Below are 19,576 nucleotides of genomic sequence, written 5' to 3'. Positions count from 1 at the left end.
ATTGGCCCGTTTCCTGTCACCAAGATCATCAGTCCAGTGACAGTCCACCTCAAACTACCTCCGCCATACAGGAGGATTCATCCCGCCTTTCATGTATCCAAAATAAAGCCCGTGTTTTATTCACGCATTAATCCGCCCACCCCGGATCCCCCACCGCCGCGACTCGTAGATGGGGAGCCCACGTATTCAGTTAATCATATTCTGGACTCGAGACGGAGGGGACGAGGATTACAGTACTTGGTGGACTGGGAGGGTTACGGTCCACAGGAGAGGAGTTGGGTACCTGATAGGGACATACTGGATCACTCCCTGATTGATGAATACAATCAACAGGTAGGCCCATCTGGGAACTCCAGGAGGCGTTCCTAGAGGCGAGGGTATTGTCACAGTTGGCAAACCGTGATCTCAGGTTTTGGACTATGTGGGTGGAGTTGTGTGTGTTTTGCGTCAGCACTGATTATTTCATGTGGGTGTCTCCGCTAATTGTTCATTATCACCAGCTGCCGCTCATTACGCTTCCCTATATATTGCCCTGTCTGGCGTCTTGTGTTTGTCAGAGCTTTGTTAGTCATTCTCAGTGTTTCTCATGCTCTGCCATTTTTGTGTTTGTGATTCTTATCGTTGGATTGTCCTGTCTCTGGAACCCCGTCCACTCCATCTCATCCCCGGACCTCATCACTCACCTTCACGGCTCTTGCCCCGCAGTTCCTTTGTCACACTCTCCTGCTGCCAACGCACCATCGCACCTTGGATCACCTGTGAGCTCTGCCTCTTCCTGGACTTTGCACTTCCCGTCAAGATTCCCAGTATCACCTGTCTCCATGTTTATTGTTTGTGTTGCTTTCATATTCAAAAACTCGCACTTGCTTCTTCCAACTTCTTACCCAGTCGTTACAGAATGGAATCAGTGAAATAAATAAACTTTTTGATGATATTCTAATTATATGATCAGCACCTGTACATTTGGGGATTTCCCACCGCTCTTCTCTGCAAAACCTATGATGTAGCCTAAATATTCTATAGATACTAATCCCTACTGTTTAATTCTATTTCTCAAATGCATGTATCAATTTGATTTGAATAAGAAAATTGATTGATCTCATTGATGTCTGAGAAAATCACACATCCTCATGTTTATTGCACAAGGCATCAAAACTTAAAGGGGTCATATGATTGCTTAGGATAGTGTCAGTGGGCCAGTCGATATGGGGATTATGTCTGCGCAGCCAAGGGTGACCCAGGATAACAGGGTACTCGGGGGAATCAATAAGATAGAGGGTCTCCTCCAGCTGGTGTTGAAAGATGGTAAATCGCAGGGATTGAGTGTCCTGTTACTTTGCCCGGTCCCAGAGGTCTGCCATCCAAAGCAGTAACTGTCTGTGGGTGAGGAAGAAGTCGGATAGGTATATTAAGTTTCTTAGCCAAAGTTAGGTCTAGAAAGTTGCCTGCAGCCCCAGAATCAATCATAGCCTGGACCTGATGCTGGTGGCCCTCCAAAGGACAACGTGACTGGAACTGCTAGGACGGCATTAGCAGGAGGAGCTCTAATTTTCCCCATCACAGCCCTCCTCTTGCTGTATGGGGACAGGCATTTTCCAAGAGCTTGGGGCAAGAGGAACGGAAGTGGCCGGAAGCACCGCAGTAGAGGCAACGATGCTCCCTCATTTGACGTTCCCTATCGTTGGGAGAAAGCCTGGAACGGCCCAATTGCATTTCTTCTGCTGGAATCGTGGAGCTGTTCAGGAGCTGGGGAAGTTCTGGATGAAGGAATACAAACTAGAGAACCCGACCTCCTCAGAAGAACTTGGGACTGAGACTCCTTGCGACGAGCTGTCCTCTGCTCTCTCAGGCGATTGTCTAGGCGGATGGCCATTGCAATGAGGGACTCAAGATCTTCAGCCAGTTCTCGAGTGGCTAACTCATCTAGAAGGGGCTCAGACAACCCTCCCTGAAAGCAGACCCTCAGTGCCACATGTTTCCATCCACTTTTTGCAGCTATGGTCCGAATCTCTATGGCAAAATCTGCAGTGGTACGGGAACCCTGACGGAGAGTGAGTAGGCGCTTGGAAGCCTCCCGACCACTGACAGGATGATCAAACCCTTGCTCGAATTTTTCCATGAATGCCATGTAGGACTTACAACAGGCGTCCTTGGATTGCCACACTGCTGAGGCCCAAGAGAGTGCCTTCTCTAAGAGAAGGGTAATAATGTAAGCAATCTTAGAGCAATCCGTGGGGAAACTTGATGGTTGGAGCTCGAAGGTGAGAGAGCACTGGGTGAGGAAACCAGTGCAGGAACTGGGATCTCCAACAAAGGGCTTAGGAGGCGGTATTCGGGGCTCTGCCACAGGAGAAGGCCTGACGCCACTCTGAGGTGATGCAGAGGAAGGTGAAGAACCTGGGAGGCGTTCAAATAGCTGGCGGATGAAGCTCATCACATCGGCCAGGAGTTGAGAATGTTTGGCCTTTAGCTCTTCTTGTCGGCTGAGAACGGCTTCATGGCGCATCAAAAGATGCCTCATGTTGAGCAATCACAGCCAATAGGTCCTTGGAACTGAGTGTTTCTGGGTCCATGAGTGACTTGGTTTTTCTCTCACAAGCCAGGCTAGAACTCAGGTTCCTGGTGTTGTGGTTAAGAGATCTGCCACTAAGCCACACTGGCCGAGATGTTGGACCCAATTGAAATAATCAAGGCAGTACTCCAGGCAATGTTGGTTTATTTTTATTTTTTTAAAGGTCTTGGAAAGCCAAAAATCCAACAAAAGTTCTTCTCAGACAGAGGAATTAATAACATGAGAGATAATTGGGAAACAAAACAAAAATAAAAACTCCACGAGGGGAGAAAACAAAACTACAGCATGTGAACAATCAAATAACTAAGAACACCTAACTTGAGGTAGCTTGGAAAGACTTGGAATGACTTGGAAATACAAAGCAGGTAGCATGCAGTCTGGACTCAAAAACCAAGTGTTAAACATAGGGAAAGACTCAGCTAAAATACTCTAAGAGAAACAAGGCACAGGTGACCTGGATAATGCTAACAAGAGTAAAAGAAAAAGAATTAAGGCAGAAGGGAACACAGGGGACATCTAGAGGCACGGAGACAAACCACATGAGGTCAAATGCTGACAGCAAATGTCTTCACTGCTAAAACATTCTACTACCACTACAAAATTAACAACTGTTGTGACACTCTTCAAAACTTTTTCTTCTTATTCCGCCTCCACCTTCTCCTCCATCGACTTTTACAGCTGACGACTTTGCAGTTTTCTTCGCAAATTAGACAAGAACCATCAGTGCGCAATTCTCCACACCGCAGACTGAGGATAACTTCACAACGACCAATGCACACTCCTCCTTCTCTCCACTCACAGAGATGGACGTTTCGAAACTTATCCTGTCCAATCATCCTACTACTTGTTCACTTGATCCGATCCCCCTCACCTCCTTCAAGCGATCTCTTCTTCAGTCATACCTTCACTTACACACATTATCAACTCCTCTCTTCACTCTGGAACATTTCCCTCAGCATTTAAGGAGGCTCAGGTAAGCCCACTGCTTAAGAAACCATCTCTAAATCCAGCACTTCTAGAAAACTACAGATCCCTTCTTCTTGCTGGACCTGTCTGCTGCTTTTGACACAGTGAATCAACAGATTCTCCTGTCCAACCTCAGAAAGATGGGCATCTCTGGAACTGCACTCATGTGGTTAAAGTCCTGCCTCTCCGATAGATCCTTCAGGGTGTCTTGGAGGAGTGATGTTTCTAAGTCACAACAACTTGCTACTGGGGTTCCTCAAGGCTCACTACTCGGACCACTTCTCATCTCCATCTACATGACGTCATTAGGATCTGTCATTCAGAAGCATGGCTTTTCTTGCAGTTTCTTTTCTTGCACTCTTGCAGTTTAAATCTAGATTAAAGACCCATCTCTTTAACCTGGCTTACACATAACATACTAATACGCTTTTAATATCCAAATCTGTTAAAGGATTTTTACGCTGCATTAATTAGGTAAACCGTAACCAGGAACACCTCCCATACCACCCGATGTACTTGCTACATAATTAGAAAAATGGCATCTATGCTAATATTAGTCTTTTTCTCTCTTATTCCGAGGTCACCGTAATGACCAGATCCAGTCTGTATCCAGATCAGAGGCTCACTGCAGTCACCCGGATCCAGTACGTATCCAGACCAGATGGTGGATCAGCACCTAGAAAGGACCTCTACATCCCTGAAAGACAGCGGAGACCAGGACAACTAGAGTCCCAGATACAGATCCCCTGTAAAGACCTTGTGTCATTGACTTGATTGCAAATAAATGCACAGACACTATTTAAACTGAACAGAGATGACATCACTGAATTCAATGATGAACTGCATTTAACTGTCATTTTGCATTATTGATACACTGTTTTCCTAATGAATGTTGTTCAGGTGCTTTGACGCAATGTTTTTTTTTGTTTAAAGCACTAAATAAATAAAGTTTATTTGACTTGACTTGACTTCTTATCACTGCTACACTGATGACACTCAAGTCTACGTCTCATTCCAACCAGATGACGAGATGGTAGTTGCTCGCATTTCAGCCTGAGTGACATTTCAAGCTGGATGAATGACCATCACCTTCAGCTGCTGGTTCTGTCTTTTTAAGGTTAGTAAACAAACAAACAAACAAACAAATACACAACATAAGGTTCTTTTTAGAAATGTCGTATGACCCCTTTAACATAAACCCCTATATTCTCAAAACGCTTAATATTCTTACACACCTTAGTAACTCCAGCTGACAGTTTGCACTCTTCAGTCCATGAGAAAGAAGATTCACAGAGTCCTGAAGGTCATTGTTACTCAGATCAAGCTCTCTCAAGACAGAGGATTGTAGAGCTGATGACACAATTTTGCAGTGTTGACCAGTGAGATTACAGCCAGCAAGACTGAAAGAGAGTAAATCACAGAAGAATAAGATACTTAACATTCTACAACAATTTGCATCAGCTAGACAACAACAGAAATTTCAATTTAGAAAGGATCGTAACTCAACAAACACGCACAGAGCTTTTCTGCAGTTGTTTACAGCTGGAATCAATCTTCTTTTACCCTCATCTGATGTGTTGTATTTCTTGAGGTCCAGCTCATCCAGCACCTCCTCTGATATCTGAAGCATGTAGGCTATTGCTGAGCAGTGAGCAGGAGAGAGATACTTCTCTGAGTGTTTGTCTGACTTAACAAATGCCTGAATCTCTCTGGACAGAGTTTGATCTTTCACTTCCAGCAGACAGAGGAACAGATTGATGGATCTTTCAATGGACAGTCCATGTCCATTTTTGATCTTCTCTTTAATGTACTGTGTGGTTCTCCTGATGCTCTCTGAGCTGTTCTCTGTGTGTGTCAGTAGATCCTTTAAGAGTCTCTGATTGGACTCCAGTGAGACGCCCATCAGGAATCGCAGGAACAGATCTAGGTGTCCATTCTTACTCTTGAGGGCTTTATCTACTGCTGGTGTTAGTAGAGCATAGAAAGAGTCTTCATCAGACAAGTACTCAGTGTTAGAGTAATATTTATGTGTTAAACTAATACCATCAACATCTGGGTCAGTGTCATATTCATGGTCATGTTTATCTTTAGCACCCAGAAGTTGAAGTGGTTCCTTTTTCTTCATTAAATAGCAGGAAAACACATAGAATGCAGCAAGAAACTCCTGAACACTCAGATGAATGAAACTGTAGACTTTCCTCTGATGAATCACAGATTCCTCCTTAAAGATCTCAGTGCAAATCCCAGAATACACTGAGGCATCAGTGACATCTATGCCGCTCTCAATCAGGTCCTCCTCATAGAACATCACATTGCCCTTTATCAGCTGTTTGAAAGCCACTCCTGCAAGGTTCACAATGACTTCTCTATTGGACTGTAGAAGTATCGCTGGATCTCTTTCTTCATACTTCTCGTTCCTTATGTTGATCTGAATAAGCAGAAAGTGGATGTACATTTCTGTCAGTGTCTGAGGGATTTCTACACTCAGATCTTCTTCCAGGAGCTTCTGAAGCACAGTGGATGAGATCCAGCAGAAGATGGGGATGTGGCACATGATATGGAGGCTTCTTGCTTTTTTGATGTGTAAAACAATTTTACTGGCTTGATGTTCATCTCTAATTCTCAACCTGAAATATTCCTCCTTTTGAGTCTCATTGAATCCCTGAATTTCTGTCACACGGTCAATGTATTTGGTGGGGATCTGATTGGCTGCTGCTGGTCTGGAGGTGATCCAGATGAGAGCAGAGGGAAGCAGCTCTCCTTTCATGAGGTTTGACACCAACACAGCCACTGATGAAGTCTCAGTCACATCACAAACTTTCTGAGAGTCTGAAAACAACAGTGTAACTTTGTTTTCATCCAGACCATCAAAGATGAACACAACTTTACACTCCTCATAAATCTTTGAGTTGAGATGTTGAAGTTCAGGATGAAAGTCCAGCACAAGACTATGAAGACTGTGTTGATGATTTTGAATCAGGTTCAGCTCTCGAAATGAAAGCACAAACATGAAATCTACATCATGATTGGCTTTTCCCTCTGCCCAGTCCAGAACAAATTTCTGCACTGAGATGGTTTTTCCAATTCCAGCAATGCCTTTAGTAAGGACAATCTTTATTTGGTCTTTCTCCTCACATCCTGTTTCAGGCGAGACTTTAAAGATGTCATTGCAGTAGATTGGAGTGTATTGTGAGTGTTGTGTTTTGACTGTTTTCTCCATCTGTAAAACCTCATGTTCTTTATTCACTCCTTCACTCTCTTCTTTCATGATGTAGAGCTGTGTGTAGATCCTGTTCAGGAGGGTTTCATTCACTTGCAGTTTGATTCCTTCAAATAATCTCTCATACTTGTTCTTCATGCTAGCTTTGTGCTCGTCTTTGACTCTCTGCAGGACTCCAGTCTCTTGCTTGTGTGTCTGCAGGGCAGTTTCTTTGTTGTCCTGCCTGATAAAGGACTGACAGAGGAATGTAGAGGACGGCACAGATCTGATCAGCCTATGTATCTTCCCCCTGCTGAATAAACAGCAACAAAAAGGAGACAATGGCAGTAATTACAATGATTGCTGGAATCTATCAGAAATACATCCATAACCAGATACAATTTTAAGTTGCATGCCTGTGAAATGCATATGTTGCATATTTTGAATTAAATTTGGTGTTATTTAATTGAATTTTGTAAATTAATCTCTGAGATGTACAACAATAAGTAGATGTTTATACTAACACAGGGTCAGGGGTCACTGGTCCGTCACTGAATTCAGGGGTTTCCAACATAGATGAGTTACTCTTTACGGACACACCGCTGGGTTCTGAAGACTCCAATCTCTGTCTCTTTCTACTGCTGATATTGACAAAAGATAAATAAAACTGCATTTTAGACATTTCCCTTTTTTCGCCATTTGTCTATAACAAAAATATAATTTATTTTTACATTTGAATTTGTTCATTTTAAATTAAATTAATGCATTTAGCAGACGCTTTTATCCAAAGCGACTTACAGTGCATTCAGGCTATCAATTTTTACATATCATGTGTTCCCGGGGAATCGAACCCCTAACCTTGCGCTTGCTTGCTTACTAACGCAGTGCTCTACTAGTGCAGCTACATGTTGCGTTAACGTGAGACTCTTATAGAGCGATAAAAAAAATATCGCCTTTAATCTATTCTCAAAGTTGGGTTGGGAGCTGGGTCTATAATACGCAAGCTATGATGGCTTTCACCTTGATATTTTAGCACAGATGTATACCTAGATGAATCTGTAGGGGGCAAGAACGAGTCTTTAAACCTGTGTGTATGCCTACTGTGAAATTACCACATCAAATGTGATGTGCTAACATAGATGCAGATGCCGCCGGGTTTGCTTGAGGGAACTTTTTTTTTTTAAAGAAGCTTCCCAATGTAAACCTCGACAAGACGCAAGCCTGTTACACACACTCCGTCAAGATTAATTCCAATATTACAGTGAGATTAATATATATATATATATATATATATATATATATATATATATATATACAGTACAGACCAAAAGTTTGGAAACATTACTATTTTTAATGTTTTTGAAAGAAGTTTCTTCTGCTCATCAAGCCTGCATTTATTTGATAAAAAATACAGAAAAAACATTAATATTGTGACATATTATTACAACTTAAAATAATAGTTTTCTATTTGAATATACTTAAAGCTGCAGTAGGGAACTTTTGACACTCTAGCAGTTAATAAACAGAACTGCTTGCGTCTTGCAGAAGAACATCGTAGCCGGAACTACTTCTCTCTATTTATGTCTATGAAGAATCACAAAGGTACTGGGTTACTCCGCCGCGGTACCCCCGAAGAAATCTAAAATAGTCAGAATATAAAAACTTATTATAGGTGTACCCTAGAGATTCAGGACAAGCTAAAAACACGGTTTGGAAAATGGATTCATTGTGTACTTGCTTATTATGTTCATTTTTCTACATTTTGAAGACAAACAAAGTTACGGACCGCAGCTCTGATTGGTTGTTTTTTACCGGGAGCGCATGGTTTGCTGCAAATGGCAATAGGACCACTGGGAGGAGCCAGAAGAGCTTGATTTTTTTTCACAGATTATCTGTTTCATATTCTACTGTCAGGACATAATGACAGGTTTAATAAATATGTAAAAAAAAATTTTTTTACAAAAGTTCCCTACAGCACCTTTAAATAATTTATTCCTGTGATGCAAAGCTGAATTTTCAGCATCATTACTCCAGCCTTCAGTGTCACATGTAACATCCAGTCTACACAGCAAAAAATCCAGAGTGAAATTAACTCTGCTGGGAGTACATGTGAGACCACACTCAAGAGTATGAAAGTGTTAAAATAAGAGTGTTAAATTAACACTGAAGCTGAGTTAAAGTTAATGAGATAATTAAGTGATTAATTGAGTGATGATTGACCATTATTGACGAGACCTGATGTTTACATGCAGAATCAACAAAGATGAAAATCACTATGTTTATGTCACCATTATAGTGGTCAGTGTTTGGTTTAGTTGGGCTCTTGAGCCTTACAATTTTAAAGTGAGATTTGGCTGTTACAACTGAATTGTAGCAAACACAAGAAAAAAATCATAACATGGGCATTTGACCTGAATCACCAAACTCAACTAAAGCCTAAACAGATTTGATTGACCACATTGATTATAACATCCTTTAGGTTGTACAGTACCCGCTAATTAAAAAGATTTCTTGAAAGTTGTTCTGATAATTAAAAATAAAAAAAGCTTGTTTTGGGCACACACATACATCAAAGATTAGTGTAGGAATCTCAACAACGGTGACAAACAGCATATTCAGAAAAACAGAATAACTTTAAACATAAAAAAACATTAAAAACTACTAAAAGTAACATAAAAACCAAAAATAGAATAGTAAGAATAAAGGAAATTACTGAAACAATTCAGCTAATAATTTATTCATGCCGCAATGCATCATGGGAGTCATGGATGAATTTTGATAGGTGGCACCCAGAATGCACTGCAACATGCTTTTTGGATTTTCACCATTGTTGAGATTCACAGGTTGATTCTTGATGTTTGCATGTCTAACTAAAAGATTATATTGAAAGATTTTTGAACAAACAACTTTTAAGAAATTCCTCAGATTGTATTTAAAATGCTGGGACTACGTTGTTGAAGAATCGTCTTTAGCCCTATTCGGACGGGACTAGTTTTACAGGGGGTCGTTAGAGAAATCTGCGTTTTACAGACGTACTTGGTGATTTTAATCCTGTCCAAATCTGCCACGTCTGTGTTTTTCACACACAACCTCTGTGATAATTCCAGAGCAAATTATCTACCGTTTTTCAGCAAACTCAGTGATCCTCTGAGAAAACTAATCCCGTCCGAATGCGAATGTCTGTGATTGCCGGTGATATTTTATTTCACAACGCGTTTCCTTGTGTGTTTTGGCCAACGTGAATTACCGTAGATGTTCTTACGCGCGCATGTTTCATATATTTGCTTAGCGGCAAATAAATAATAATAAAAAAATAATACAAATAATAAAATCAAGAGCAAGATCGCGTAAACTGTTAATACCGGCTATTGTAATATCAGCATCAGGTAAGATTACTCAGGTTCATTTATGTACTCAGTTACATAATGTTTTAATTACATTTAATAAAAAAAAGAAAAGAAAAGAAAAACAAGTTAAACTAAAGGAACCACACATTAACATGGTTTTGCTATACTAGCCATTTAGTATTTATTGTGTAATAATACAAAGGCAATTATTCTGAATGAACGCAATGCACGCATACAGAGCGCGTGATCTCTGTGACGCCCAGATGCACAAATCAGACCCTCCCACCTCTGTAATAAACACGGAGATACTAGTCCCGTCCGAATTGGTACATGAAAATCACAGACGTCAGGTGGTAAGAATTGAAACTCAAACGTAGTTTAGAAAACTAGTCCCGTCCGAATAGTGCTTTTGTTGATTCTGCACGTTAACATCAGGTCTCGTCAATAATGGTCAATCATCACTCAATTAATCACTTAATTATCTAATTCACTTTAACTTTGCCTCAGTGTTAATTTAACACTCCTATTTTAACACTTTCACACTCTTGAGTGTGGTCTCACATGTACTCCCAGCAGAGTTAATTTCACTCCATTTTTTAGCTGTGTATCACATGATCATTTAGAAATCATTCTAACATTCTGATTTATTATGAATGTTGGAAACAGTTCTGCTATCTAATATATTTGATGAATAAAAGGTAAAAAATAACTGCATTTATTAAAAATTAAATTAAATTCTAATAATATATATTCTAATAATAGATTTTATTTACTACCACTTGTTTTATCAATTTAACACAGCCTTGCTAAATTAAAGTATTGATTTTATTTAAAAAAAGAAAGGAAAAAAATTACAGACCCCAAATTACTGACCAGTAGTGTATATTGTTATTACAAAATATTTATATTTTAAAAACATAGCTTATTTTTTTTCTGTGCTTTTTATTCATCAAAGTATCCTAAAAAAGTATCACATGTTCTGAAAAAATATTAAGCAGCAGAACAGTTTCCAACTTTGATAATGAATCATCATATTAGAATGATTTCTAAAGGATCATGTGATAATGATCCTAAAAATTCAGCTTTGCATCACATAAATAAATGATAATTTAAAGTATAATACATTTAAAAACAATTATTTTAAATTGTAATAATATATCACAATATTAATTTTTTTTCTGTATTTTTGATCAAATAAATGCAGGCTTGATGAACAGAAGAAACTTTCAAAAACATTAAAATAGTAATGTTTCCAAACTTTTGCTCTGTACTGTATATATATATATATATATATATATATATATATATATATATATATATATATATATATATATATATATATATATATATATTCTAGCTACAGGCTAGAAAGTAATTGAATAAATAATGCAAAAAAGTGTTTTTTAAACAAACAAATAAAAAATGAAATCCGTTAACAGAATTCAATCAATGATTTTTCTTAAAACATTTACAAGGAACTGGGATGAGGGAAGATCTTTCCACCAATGAAGAACAGCATCATGAAGGGTTCAGGAAAGTGATTTTGTGTGTCTGTGTGATGGCACCATGAGACGAGACTCACTCACCGCAGGCTTCTGTAATGGACTGCAAGTCACGTTCGATAAAATAGCTGTGTAAAATGGCCAGTGTCTCACCTGGAGTCAGAGCCCACTGCATTAATGAGTTTAAGGGGATGTTTCATTGTGGGCTGAGCACTCTTCACATGCCCACAGCTGGATCCAGGAGATGTACAACTCATTTTAGAGTCAGGGCCATCATCAACTTTCTCTTTATGTAGGCTCATTTTAGTGTCCTTCTGCTCTCATTTGCCAAAAGATTGTGAGGAGACTAATTTCAAATCTGTTATGTGGAAACACTGAGTTAAATTCTGCCGTATAATGACACAATACAGCTATAACAAAGTAGGCCTGCACTCTTAATCCGTTAGCGGAATTTTTACCATCCTCATATTATAAAACCAATGCAATATGTTTAACTGTTATCTCAACAAGGTTTTTCTTTAAAAATTATTTTTGAATACTTTTTATTTTTTTGTAAATGACTATAGATTTGAACCTTGAAAATTTTTGAAAAACAATTTCTATCCATATTATAACAATAACAATAATGATAATAATAATACATCAGTTATAACAAACAGACTTCAGCTCAATTGTGTAAAAGCCAGTGATTTTAAATCATACCAAAAACACACATTGTAACAGATGCTGCAGACCTTAGCCGTCTTTACACATCAATGTATCGTCATGAGCCTCAGGGTTTAATTTGGTTTTATTTCTGTATGTTTTTATTGTTTGTTTTGTTTTCATTGTATGTTTTAGCCATGGTTGACATTCACATAAATTATAAGACTAACAGACTGCAACGGTTTGTGTTAAAAATCTCTGTTTGTGTTCTACTGAAGAAACAAAGTAACCTTCATCTTGGATGCCCTGGGGGGTAAGCAGATAAACATCAGATTTTAATTTTTGGGTGAATTATCCCCTTAACAGCATTAACTTACACCATTAAAAATCGCTGTAAAAACATTGCATTCTGGGTAATATTCATCATTTTCGAGAAGCTGCTACACTGTTAAAAATCGCTGTAAAAAAACGGCCAAATTTTGACAGTAACATACTGTTTTTCATTAAAACGGTGCATTCTGGGTAATATTAATCATTTTCGAGAAGGTAGCCTGCTGCTATATATCGTAAATTAACAACGTTCAAAGTCGACACTCAGCGGCTGTGTCTCAAATCACACCCTACACCCTCATTCACTATTCCTTACATGAGTTTACTAATATAGTCCACCTGACAGAGAGAATGAAAACTAATAAGTGAATTGAACTACATGAACTACAACTGACTTCAGCCACAGCTTTAGATGAAATCAACTGAAGATTTAAACAATAAACAAACAGCTTTACCAACTTCACTCATTACTAACCAGACTGATATTATTTCTATCAGATCAGTGATCGAAAGAGCTTACTGAGAATTACAGAGATTTAGATGACAATGTTACTGTTTCGTTTGACGTTACCATTATGGAGATCAGTGTTACCTTTAGTTGGGCTACTGACCCTTGTCTTTTTAAAAAAACAAATTCTTTGCTGTATTTGTATCTTTATGATACATTTCTTACAGCAGTATTAATTTTGATAGTCAAGTAATTATGGCTGTTTGATGACTGATTTAATGACAGTTTTAGTAAAAAAAAATATTTCAGGCAGCAGTACCTACAACACTCAAAGAGAGAAATCAACAATCAGCATATGAATCTCAACAATCGTGACAATCAAAAGGTTCATGATGCAATGCATGCTGGGTACCAGCACAGGATAAAACTAGGGCTGCACGATTAATCGCATGCGATTGTCATGCGTGTCTTTGTCAGTAAAGCCGGTTCTGTGATTAGCGGTAAATGTCCACCACCTGGTTTCAAATGGAGCTGCACTTCCCAGCAAGAATTTTTTTTGTTCTAAAATGTTCTAAGAACATTCCCATGGATTGTTCTAACAATGTTTTTAGCGGGTAGTTTTATTTTTGTTCCCAGAACATTCTCTCAAAAGATAGGATAACGTTCTCTAAAAACATTCTACAAATGTTTATCAATAACATTATTAGAACATTATTCCCTAACATTCTAATTAAGATTTAAGTGGATGTTTAGATGTGGATGTTGATGTCTGTTTAAAAGTAATAGCTTGGTTTGATGTCACCATAATGCTGGTAAGTGTTGGCTTTAGTTGTGCAATTTGACACTTGACTTGTCGGTGTTGTTTTTTAGCTGCTGTCATCTTTATTGTGGCTAAAACAGCAAACAAATATGTGGTTCAATGGTGCTGTTTGCTTGCTGATGATTGATATGTCTGATTACTTGTTTCACCCAAGCTACTGTGTGGTGTTAGTTAAGTATTATTTATTAAAGTGACTCAATGGTCAACAGCCTGACACCCAGTTGAATTTAAAGCAGATAATTTCAAAGATTAAAAAAAAATTTGTCACACAAACATCAAGATTCAGTGTATGAATCTCAACAATGGTGACATGCTTTATGCTGCAATGTATTCTGGGTACATCATGCAAAACTCATCCGTAGCACCCAGAATGCATTGCGGCATGAAGCATGTCACCATTGTTGAGATTCTTACACTAATTATTAAGGTCTCTGTATGTCTAAGCATCCTAAGGTTTGAAGTGATACTAAAACAATGTAGTTTAAAAAGATCAGATAAAAACAAAATGACATAAATTGTCAGGACCCTGTGTATTGCAACACATCTGCTATAGTCACTAATGTTAAATTAATAGCGTAGAACAGACGCCTGGTAAAATCAGTTGATCAGATTGTTACATTAAGACATTTTTAATATCAGCCAGTAACCAACATTATCTAATGACATCTTTTTCTCAATGTTTTTGCTGTAACAGATATAATTACAGCAGCTAAATAAACGCTAACACTGAAAAGAGTCATACTTCCTAAGTACTGATCAGCATAATGGTGACATCAAACTAAACTATAATTTTCAATAAACATCTCTGTTAATCTCAATAAGAACTTTTTTACATTTATGACAGAAATAAACCTTGTTTATAATAAGTGAAGATTGTCATGTTTTTGGAGTATTTACGCTAGAGTTTGACACCAAACAGAGGTTGGGTTTTCACTTTCAACCAACATCTGACTTCTGAGCAATGTCAGTCCCACATCTATTGTGATGGGAAGCCGTAATTCACTGACAAGCTGTGCAATATCACGTTCATAATCGCAGATTAATCGCATGCGGTTATGAACGCGATATTGCGTAGCTTGTCAACGATCTACGGCTCTGTATATTAGGTGCCGCTCCATTTGAAAGCAGCTGATGGACATTTACCGCTAATCACAGAACCATCTTTACTGATGAGACACGCATGACAATCGCATGCGATTAATCGTGCAGCCCTAGATAAAACTCATCCATGACTCCCAGCATGCATTGCGGCATGAATAAATTATGCCCCTGAATTGTTCACTTTTTTTCTTGAATTATTATGTGCTTATCATTTTGCATTTGTCTTAAGTTTTAGACAAGTTTTGTCTTAAGTTTTAGCTGTTTTCGTAGTTGTTTAATCAGATCTTGAGAGATTTGATGTATTCTTTTATTCAGTTGATTTCATTTAAGGCTGTGGTTGAAGTAATTTGTAGTTCTTGTGTTTCTCTTTCCTTCAGTGATTCTGCAGGTGTTTATCACTAATGCTCAATCATCAATTAATCACATAATTATCTCATTAACTTCACTAATTTAGTGTTACTCAAACACTCTGTAGTGTGCACACATTATAAGTGTTCATTTAAAACGGAGGATTTTGGTGTGGGGTTAAAAGGGTTAAAGATTTAAGATGAAGAAAAAACAGCATGTAACATAATTTAACAGTAATAAACTGTAATTAATTTACAGGAAACAAACTGTAGAAAAACAGTTTTTTACTGGCACCCCTGCTGCCAGTAAATAACTGTTTTTCTACAGTTTCTTGCCATAAATTAATGGTTGCCAGTAAAAACTGTTTTTCTACACTGTAAAAAATTTTGCCGTTAAATAACAGTAATTTTCTGGCAGCAGGGGTGCCAGTAAAGTACTGTTAATTTACAGCTCTTAACCATTAATTTACCACTCTTATTTTTTAACAGTATTTTACCGTAAATTCTACCATGGAAATTAACTCCACTCCCACTGCTTCAAACAGTTCGAGTTTTTAAACTAGCATTCCCACGATGTTAGTACTATGAACTTATTTCATTTGAGTCCACTGAGAAGGAATATTTCTTACACTTAATGTGCAGTAATAAAGTAACTAAATACATGACTTTTACTCAAATCACTGCAGCTCATTGTCAGCTGTATTACACATGTATGTGCTGAAGTACTTAACACAGAGATCACCACTGTATCAGCGACTCCACATTTACTGCCTTTATATAAAGCAGCAGAAAATCAGAATTTGTGGCTCATCATTGACTGAAGCACCGGCTCTACTCTCCAGCACAATGGTGAACAACAAAACTACATTAAACTAAACGATCTCTCTTGTGCAAACACACATTAATACAGTCAAGTTCAGTATTTACTCTCATTATCAGTGTATGACTTTGCCTAATTTTTTTCTATGGATGTTCACAAATATTTTAGTTAAATTAACTTATTTTTCATTTGGTAAATCTGACGTTTACATTTTACAGTATATTACTGTTTTTCCTTGACTTGACGGCAAAAAACTGTAGAAAAACACTTTTTTTTTTCTGGCAACCATTAATTTACGGCAAGAAACAGTAGAAAAACAGTTATTTACTGGCAGCAGGGGTGCCAGTAAATAACAGTTTTTCTACAGTTTGTTTCCTGTAAATTAATTACAGTTTATTACTGTTAAATTATGTTTCATTCTGTTTTTTCTTCATCTTAAATCTTTAACCCTTTAAACCCCACAAGAAAATCCTCAGTTTTAAATGAACACTTATAATGTGTGCACACTACAGAGTGTTAGAGTAACACTGAATCAGTGAAGTTAATGAGATAATTCTGTGATTAATTGATGATTGAGCATTAGTGATAAACACCTGCAGAATCACTGAAGGAAAGAGAAACACAAGAACTACAAATGACTTCAGCCACAGCCTTAGATGAAATCAACTGAATAAAAGAATACATCAAATCTCTCAAGATCTGATTAAACAACTACTAAAAAAGCTTCACCAGATTCACATTACTAACCAGACTGACTTTATTTCTGTCAGATGTCTACAGAAGAACTGTATGGTGTCAATGGTGACAATCCACAAAATAAATGAACAGATCAGTTCTGAACATCACAACACATGCTACTAAAACTTAAAACAAATGCAAAATTATAAGCACATAAGAATTCAAGAAAATAAGTGAACAATTCAGGGGCATAATTTATTCATGCCGCAATGCATGCTGGGAATCATGGATGAGTTTTATCCTGTGCTGGTACCCAGCATGCATTGCATCATGAACCTTTTGATTGTCACCATTGTTGAGATTCATATGCTGATTGTTGATTTCTCTCTTTGAGTGTTGTGGGGACTGCTGCCCGAAATACTTTTTAACTAAAACTAGTCGTTAAATCTATAAATACTGGTTATCACACTACTTTTCAATCTTACTAAATTGAAGTGTCATTCACTCAAATATTTCAACACCAAATTAATATTTGATTATTATAGCAACACTTTAAGTCAGTCTAGTAGATCATGCCTGTTAGAAACAACCATAATCACTTGACTATCAAAATTAATACTGCTGTAACAGATGCATCATAAAGATACAAATACAGCAATAAAACAAAATGTAAAGTGTAAAAGTCAATGGTCAGGAGCCCAACTAAAGCAAACACTGATCTCCACAATGGTGACACTAAACGAAACAGTAACATTAACATCTTAATCTCTTTAATTCTCAATAAGATCTTTTGATCTCTGTTCTCTGATCTGACAGAAATAAAGTCAGTCTGGTTAGTAATGTGTGAAGTTGGTGAAGCTGTTTGTTGATCGTTTAAATCTTCAGTTGATTTCATCTAAGGCTGTGGCTGAAGTCAGTTGTATTTCATGTGTTTGTCTTGTTATGTTTTCTTCAGTGATTCTACTCATTAACAGCAGCTGTTGATCATTGTCTGAATTCACTCATTAGTGTTCATTCTCTCTGTCAGGTGGACTATATTAGTAAACTCATGTAGGGAATAGTGAATGAGGGTGTAGGGTGTGATTTGAAACACAGCCGCTGAGTGTCGAATTTGAACGTTGTTATTTTACGATATATAGCAGCAGGCTACTTCTCGAAAATGATGAATATTACCCAGAATGCACTGTTTAAATGAAAAACAGTATTTTACTGTCGAAATTTGGCCGTTTTTTTACAGCGATTTTTAACAGTGTACACTGTAAAAAATTGTGCCGTTAAATAACAGTAATTTACTGGCAGCAGGGGTGCCAGTAGAGTACTGTTAATTTACAGCTCTCAACCATTAATTTACCACTCTTATTTTTTTTTACAGTATTTTACCGTAAATTCTACCATGGAAATTAACTCCACTCCCACTGCTTCAAACAGTTCGAGTTTAAAAACTAGCATTCCTACGATGTTAGTACTATGAACTTATTTCATTTGATTTCACTGAGAAGGAATAGTTCTTAATATAAAGATGCAAACACTTAATGTGCAGTAATAAAGTAGCTAAATACATGACTTTTACTCAAATCACTGCAGCTCATTGTCAGCTATAGCACACATGTATGTGCTGAAGTACTTAACACAGAGATCACCACTGTATCAGCAACTCCACATTTACTGCCTTTATATAAAGCAGCAGAAGATCAGAATTTGTGGCTCATCATTGACTGAAGCACAAGCTCTACTCTCCAGCACAATGGTGAACAACAAAACTACATTAAACTAACAGATCTCTCTTGTGCAAACACACATTAATACAGTCGAGTTCAGTATTTACTCTCATTATCAGTGTATGACTTTGCATATTTTTTTTTCTATGGATGTCCACAAATATTTTAGTTAAATTTAGGGCCGGGACTTTAACGTGTTAATTGAGATTAATTAATTACACAAAAAATAACGCGTTAACTAAGATTAATTAATTACAGAAAAAAAATTCCCGCATTTTTAATAACGTATTTTTTGCACCGCGGAACGTTTCTCACTGGATGAGTTTCGGCGGGACCGATTATACTGGAGCACCAACTAGCGTTCGCACATCACCGACCGCAGTGCACATCGAGCCTCAAGTATCACCTCAACTCAAAACATGTAGCAGCTAGCGTGGACTTTACACTTTATGTTGAACTATGTATTATTTTGTTGGTGCAACAGTTTATGTTGAACTCTTTATTGTTTTGGCCAAGGTTATTGAGAGTTGGACTTAGTATGTTATGGCCTCTAAAGCAACAGAGAGATGTTTTCTAATAGTCAGTGTTTCCAATGTTCTGAATGTAATTGACAGTATTGTGTTTTACTTAAAAAAAAACACTTTACAGAAGGTTCCAGCACCTATAAGCTTCCTGAATTTCTGAAATGTACTATTTCTAAATTGTTTCTAAATATGCTATTGCTACACTTAATGGCAAAAATCGCACTGGTCTGCTAGACTTGGTTGAACAAAAATAAACAATATTTTGTTGCTTAAGCTTATGTATTCAGTCATTATTCAATGGTATACTATACATCCATGTGAAAAAAAATACTGTTATTAGGTCAAATATTTATATGGGATTAAAATGCGATTAATTTCGATTAATTAATTACAAAGCCTCTAATTAATTAGATTAATTTTTTTAATCGAGTCCCGGCCCTAGTTAAATTAACTTTAAAGTCATGTATTTAGCTACTTTATTACTGCACATTAAGTGTTTGCATCTTTATATTAAGAAATATTCCTTCTCAGTGAAATCAAATGAAATAAGTTCATAGTA

General features: G+C 37.4%; 1 protein-coding gene across 5 annotated transcripts in view; it reads right to left on the bottom strand.

Moving 5' to 3' along the window:
- Window positions 1-19,576, bottom strand: part of LOC113115389 (NACHT, LRR and PYD domains-containing protein 12-like) — a 43,583-nt gene that overhangs the window by 21,635 nt on the left and 2,372 nt on the right. For 2 of the 5 annotated variants that reach the window (XM_026282920.1, XM_026282915.1), the window contains exons 2-5: window positions 11,740-11,944; window positions 7,262-7,378; window positions 5,056-7,050; window positions 4,774-4,938 (exon numbers count right to left, since the gene is read on the bottom strand). In XM_026282920.1, the coding sequence (XP_026138705.1) occupies window positions 4,774-4,938; window positions 5,056-7,050; window positions 7,262-7,378; window positions 11,740-11,888 (2,426 nt within the window). In that variant the 5' untranslated portion in view covers window positions 11,889-11,944. The remainder of the gene's footprint in view (window positions 1-4,773; window positions 4,939-5,055; window positions 7,051-7,261; window positions 7,379-11,739; window positions 11,945-19,576) is intronic. The other 3 variants (XM_026282916.1, XM_026282918.1, XM_026282917.1) reach the window with 3 other exon arrangements.

Source organism: Carassius auratus, chromosome 15, assembly GCF_003368295.1.
Source record: "Carassius auratus strain Wakin chromosome 15, ASM336829v1, whole genome shotgun sequence".
Taxonomy (NCBI): domain Eukaryota; kingdom Metazoa; phylum Chordata; class Actinopteri; order Cypriniformes; family Cyprinidae; genus Carassius; species Carassius auratus.
The sequence above is the reverse complement of the archived record's forward strand: the minus strand, read 5'-3'. Positions and strand labels throughout refer to the sequence as shown.